This window comes from Bison bison, unplaced genomic scaffold (genome assembly GCF_000754665.1).
Source record: "Bison bison bison isolate TAMUID 2011002044 unplaced genomic scaffold, Bison_UMD1.0 scf7180017864238, whole genome shotgun sequence".
NCBI lineage: Eukaryota > Metazoa > Chordata > Mammalia > Artiodactyla > Bovidae > Bison > Bison bison.
This window is the reverse complement of record NW_011494810.1, coordinates 595,997-602,711: the sequence shown is the minus strand read 5'-3', so window position 1 is coordinate 602,711 and position 6,715 is coordinate 595,997. Positions and strand designations below refer to the sequence as shown.

The following is a 6,715-nucleotide window of genomic DNA, read 5'->3' as shown; positions in this document are numbered from 1 at the left end:
GGTGATGGAGAGAAACAATGAGAGCTCTGGAGGAGATTTCATTTTGTTTGGGTTCTCTGACCGGCCGAAGCTGGAGATGGTCCTGTTTTTTGTCAACATGATCTTTTACTTTCTGGCTGTTGCTGGCAACTCCACGATCATCTTTCTCTCCCTGGTGGACCCTCAATTGCATACCCCTATGTACTTCTTCCTCAGCAACCTGTCTCTCTTGGATCTCTGCTACACAACAAGCAGCATTCCCCAGATGTTGGTCAACCTCTGGGGCCCATACAAAACCATCACGTATGTGGGTTGTGTCATCCAGCTCTTTGTCTTCCTCTCTGTGGGGGGCATTGAGTGCATTCTACTCTCTGTCATGGCCTACGACCGCTTTGCGGCTGTGTGCAAGCCACTTCAGTACATGGCCATCATGCACCCACAGCTGTGCCTGCAGCTGGCAGCCTTCGCATGGCTTAGTGGGATTGCCAACTCCATCTTGATGTCCCCACTGACGATGTCCCTGGGGAGGTGTGGTCACCGCCACATCAATCACTTTGTGTGTGAGATGCCAGCTATCATTCGAATCTCCTGTGTGGACACCAGTCGGGTTGAAGGCTTGGGTTTCTTCCTGGCCATTCCCATCGTTCTTGTGCCTCTCACAATGATACTTGTCTCCTACGGTTATATTGCAGCTGCGGTGCTGCGGATGCAGTCTGCAGCCGGGAAGCAAAAGGCCTTTAACACCTGCTCCTCCCACATGGTTGTGGTATCTCTTTTCTACAGCAGCATCATCTACATGTATATGCAGCCTGGGAATATAGCGAGCCAGGACCAGGGCAAGTTTCTCACCCTCTTCTACTGCCTAGTGACCCCCACTCTGAATCCCTTCATCTACACGCTGAGGAACAAGGATGTGAAGTGGGCCATGTGGAAGGTTCTTGGGAAAGACCGCAGCCTGTTGGATGCAGGAGGGCACTGATGTAGGCAGGCAGTACTCATCCTGGGGTTCTTTCGTCCATGAAAACTGCTCTGTTCCAGGACAATAACAATGCACAATTCCTTGTATAATGCTGAAATGTTATAAAGCAGGGTCTTCTCTCTTTCAGGGGCCCTTTACTCAATAACTTGTTTCCTTGCTTGCAGATGGACAGACCCTCTATTTTCTGCAAAATGACAGAGTTATTATAGTTACAAAAGATAATGTGCCAGCTAATCACAAAGGATAATGTACTACTCAGTGGAGTTTTACAGGGAGATAATTGTTTCTTTGCAGCTAACTTGTGACTCTGATTCCAGAGATTTATAATGTCAATTTCAGGTCAGATACACAGGAAAGGAGGCATTGTGTCAGAACAATACGTGTGTGGACATGTATGTGTGTGCGTGTGTGTGTGTGTGTACGTGAGAGAGAATGACCATTATTTTGTGTTTGTTGTTGTTGTTCAGTCACCAAGTCATGTGCATCTTTGAGACCCCATGGATTGTAGCACACCAGGCTTCCCTGTCCTTCACCATCTCTTGGAGTTTGCTCAAATTCATGTCCATTGAGTCGGTGATATCATCTAACCATCTCATTCCCTGTCATCCCTTTCTTTTCCTTATTTTTAGGGGCACACTTGTTCTATTTAGGGGTACACTTGTTCTATTTCATATAGAAATAGTTCTGAATTTTTAGTTCTGAATTTTTCAGACCTCCATGGATATGATACTGTTGATTCTTCAGGCCATTGCTTGCCTTCTTCTGTCCTGTGTAAGCAATTTGTAGCTGTTTCAGTTAGAGCAATATTTCTTTTTAATTTTAGGTCATATGTTCCTTACTTATAATGAAATCAATTCAATGAATTTTAACAAGCATTTAAAAGTGAGTTAACACAAAATAGATTAGAAAATTTTAGAGGATCACACAGAGTAAGGTGAATCAATTGTGTGACTGTGCATGTCTGTTAAATATGTGTCTTACTGTGAACCATGGACACAAAAGTTTGAAAGTCACCTCCTTAAAGAGTCTCTATTGGAAAAAGCTCCTAAGCAAGCCGTATATCTCCACTGGAGAAACCATTAGGGATACAAGTTTCAATAATTCAAAAACAGAGGGTCATTGAAGGAGAATAGTGGTGTGGTAGCACATGGACAGGAAGAGTCTGGGAAACAAGGGAAACACAACTGCTTGATATAAAAGAGTTTTCCAGGACAAATGATGATGATGATGACAATGCTGACAATGAAACTAATTATGAAAATAGAGATGTGTTTTGTCAACTCATGCATTTTCACTTTTGACATTTCTGAAGTAAAAATGATTCAAGATTTAATGGCAAGTCATAGTTAGCTTCACATTATTTTTTTTCTTAGACTTGACAGTGTAAAGTGAAAATAAGAAACTTTGAATAAGTTTTAAAATAATAAAATGTCAACTATTTCCAGGAACTAGTTAGTCTTTATGATGGTTAACTTGTGTTAACAAGTGTCAACTTGTCTAGGTCATAGTACCTAAAATAGAACAGGTCTTATCTGATCAGTTGAAGGTCTTAGAAAGAGGTCACCAGAGGAAGAGGAAGAGGGAATTCTGCTCCCAAACTGCCTTTGGACTCTAGTTACAACATCACCTCTTTCTTGGGTTTTCAGCTAGCTCTGTAGATTTCAAACTTGCCAGCCGCCTATACCACATGAGCCAATTCCTAAAATTCTCTTTCTTATGTAGATATATAATCTCTCCTTCTCTCTCACCCCCTGTCTAAATATCTATCTCAGCTCAGTTCAGTTCAATCGCTCAGTCATGTCCAACTCTTTGCCACCCCATGAATTGCAGCACGCCAGACCTCCCTGTCCATCACCAACTCCCGGAGTTCACTCAGACTCACGTCCATCGAGTCAGTGATGCCATCCAGCCATCTCATCCTCTGTCGTCCCCTTCTCCTGCCCCCAATCCCTCCCAGCATCAGAGTCTTTTCCAATGAGTCAACTCTTCTCATGAGGTGGCCAAAGTACTGGAGTTTCAGCTTTAGCATCATTCCTTCCAAAGAAATCCCAGGGCTGATCTCCTTCAGAATGGACTGGTTGGTTCTCCTTGCAGCCCAAGGGACTCTCAAGAGTCTTCTCCAACACCACCTACAAATCTCCCTACCTCTGCATATCCTATTAGCTCTCTTTCTCTGAGAACCCTGACTAATACAGTCTCTATCAGTACTTTCCAAAAATCTTATATAAAATTAAGTATGTCTCAGTTAATCTTTGCACAAGCTTTACGTAATTTTCAAACCCTAAATTCTTTAGGTTTATACCCAATTTCATGTTTTCCTTGCATATTCAAATAGCTGTTTCCTCAGACAAGATAAAATTTGCCTTTTTGTTTTTTTGCTCAGATTTTCTCTTTGAATTGTCAGAAGTTAAAAAATTGTGGGTATTGCAGAAAATAAAGAGGACAAGTGAGCCTACGTCTACAGTACTATTTTTATTTTTTGATTTCTCCAAGTAAAAGGAAGTTTGTTACCATTTTTCTTTCTTTGTGTCTCATAAAGTCTCTGAATTTTTTTCACTGTTTTGTCTATTGATAGTTTTGATACATTTATACTTGTATCTCCCAGGCTTTGTATACCATCTCTTCGTAGCTTTTGGTACATCAAATGCATTTAGTGTGGGCCTGTATAAACAACAGGGCTTCCCTGATGGCTCAGTTGGTAAAGAATCCACCTGCAATGCAGGAGACCCTGGTTCAATTCCTGGGTTGAGAAGATCCGCTGGAGAAGTGATAGGCTACCCACTCCAGTATTCTTGGGCTTCCAATGGGCAATGCAGGAGACCTGGGTGGATCCCTGGGTTGGGAAGGTCCTTTGGAGAAGGGAAAGGCTACCCACTCCAGTATTCTGGCCTGGAGAATTCCATGGACTGTATAGTCCATGGGGTCACCAAGAGTCAGACACCATTGAGTGACTTTCACTTACTCACTTCACTCTAGATAAACAACAGTCTTAGAATAAGATTTTATGCTATATTGAAATAAATCATATAGAATAGTAATTAATCATTCAAAATTATATCCATTTTTTTTCCTGGAAAACAAAAACAAAAACAAAAACAGCCTGATAAGCACTTCTAATGTACCCATTAAAAACAATATAGCTGAAGTGTAAAGTATATCAAGATCAATAAAAATCAATTAGGATAAGGTTGCACGCATTTTCAATGATTTATGAAAACCATAGTTTGATTTTTAGTGAACACAGCTTTCTCTAATATATATGCTAGCAAATGCAACTTCACAAAGCTAGCAAACAGAATCTACCTATAGGAGATAGATATTAAAACCTCTGTATTTTACCAAAATGTACTTAATGGCTTTTAAGTAATTATATGTATACAGAAATTGTTCTGTATTATGATGACACAGAATTTTTCATCACAAAAATGTCAATATTATTAACTTTCCAATGCTGTTTTGAGTTTTAAATCAACAAATACTGTGATTGCTCTGTGAACTTGAATCATCTTTTTAGAGCAGCACTACACAGTGCTAGTTATCCTAACCTCCAGGAATAGATCTCATTTAAAGATCTCATTTTAGGAATGAATAAATGCATGATTGGACATATGAAAAAAGAAAGTAAACATATTCTACTGAATGAGAAAGTAACGTTATATTTCTTGTAAACTGAAGGCATAGAGCTGAGTAGGAAAGTTGATATTTCTGTAATTAGAGATGAATCTGTATAGTATGTTACTGATGAAATCTCTAATTGGCTGGAAATCCAGCTAAAAGTTCTACTCTTGAGACATTTGCATCTTTATATTCCTCCTCCTGAAGCAGTATGAATTGCTTTTTGCTCACAACATTTCTGGCACCAAATGTGTGAGATTATTCCACATCAATAACCAATATTCAAACTTTCCAAAGACCAGCTGTATATCTGATAATTCAATTTAATTCTGACACTAAATACACCTGAATTTAACACCAGATCCCACTGATTTAAGAGCAAAGTCCTGCACAAGATCCTTACCCCCTGCCTGGCCCCAGTTCAAAAGTCAGTTGCAAGTACTAGATTGCCACAAACCACCAACTGACTATAATCATAGACTGCCAGGACCCATCCTTTGGTCAGGTTAAGTGATTTCCTAGAATGACTTACAGAACTCAGGGAACATTAAGTGTACTGGTTTATTATATAGAATATAAATGAAGAGGTACATGGGATGAGTCCTGAGCAAAGGAGTTTCTGCAAAGTTTGGGGTTCACTACCTTCTTGCCACATAGATTTATTCACCATCCTTGAGCTTTCCAAATCCCAGTGTTTAAGGTTTTTATATAGGTCCATTGCATAGGCATGATTGATTAAGTAAAAACTGACCATTGGTGCCTTATTTTCTAGCTACTCCCCCTCCCCAGAGGTTGGATGTGGGGCTGAAAGTTCCAGCCTTCTAATCATATGGTTGGTTCCTCTGACACCCAGACTCCATCCTGAAGCTATCCAAGGACTCTAGGTTGAGTTATTTCATTGTCATAAACTCAGGTATGGTTGAAACGGACTTGTTATGAATAACAGAAGTCGTTCTTCTCACTGATATCACTCAGAAAATTCCAAGGGTCCTAGAAGCTCAGTGCCAAGACTCAGGATAAGAAAAATCTATCTATTTCTTATTACACCACAGGGGATTATAAGAAAAATGGCAGAGATAACTATGGATAAATATGCTAGACTTATATATCAGCCTAAAATCTTGATTTGTTGTTGATCAGTGGCTCAGTTGTGTCCTGCTTTTTGCATCCCCATGGACTGCAGCATGCCAGGCTTCCCTGTCCTTCACTGTCTTCCAGAATTTGCTCAAACTCATGTCCATTGAGTCACTTTGTAATTATCTAACTGCTGCGAGGTCAATAATATCTACATCACTGAGTCACTACAAATATTGGGGGGGAAAGGCAAAGGACTTCACACAAATTAGCCACCCTTAATTGCAGACATTCTATAAAATATTAACAAAATAATATAACAATTAACATATGTACCTACATAAACAATTTACAATACCATAACCAGCATACATATACATATAAAACTATAGAAACAACCAAACAATATAATTATGAACAGAAAAATGAAAACAGAAAATACTTTATCTTTATCTTGGCCTGAAAACAGCATGAGTACATCCAACTCAATTGGTCACCTAATTTGAACTCAAGAAATTTTGTACAGAGATGACGTCCCCAATATTCTGCCCCTCTGAATCATTTATTTCTTATTCCCTCATTTTTAAAAAATAACTTTGATCCCTTTAAACCAGCTTCCTCCTCACAAGTGATGAGTTTCTAAATATCACCTCGTGTCCCTCCAGAACCACAATTCTGTAATACAGTGTGCCTAAGTGCCTTCTTCACAGTCTTGTTCCTTAGTGTGTAAATCAGGGGGTTCAGCATTGGGGTGACCACAGTGTAGGAGAGGGCCACAAGCTTACCTTCCTCATGAGAGTTTCTCTTGGCAGGCTGGAGATACATGAAAATGATGCTCCCGTAAAACAGAGCCACTACTGCCACATGGGACGAGCAGGTATTGAACGCCTTTCTCCACCCTTCTGCTGACCTGATCATCAACACAGCCCAGGCAATACGGCTGTATGAGACCAGAATGAGACCCAGAGGCAAGACAACAAAGATAAAGCTGGCCACGTACATCTCTACTTCATTGAAGCTGGTATCCACACAAGCCAGTTGCATAATGAGGGGCATCTCACAGAAAAA

At 40.1% G+C, this 6,715-nt stretch overlaps 1 protein-coding gene across 1 annotated transcript; it reads left to right on the top strand.

Annotated features, from left to right (window-relative positions):
• LOC104993387 (putative olfactory receptor 2W6) lies at positions 1-958 on the top strand. Its single transcript, XM_010846627.1, has one exon. It carries the CDS (start codon positions 5-7, stop codon positions 956-958), a length of 954 nt encoding a protein of 317 aa, XP_010844929.1. The 5' UTR covers positions 1-4.
• Positions 959-6,715: the final 5,757 nt, after the last annotated feature.

Bases quoted from the DNA above. Each gene is read 5' to 3' on its own strand.
- LOC104993387 (XM_010846627.1), top strand. From the start codon at position 5: ATGGAGAGAAACAATGAGAGCTCTGGAGGAGATTTCATTTTGTTTGGG.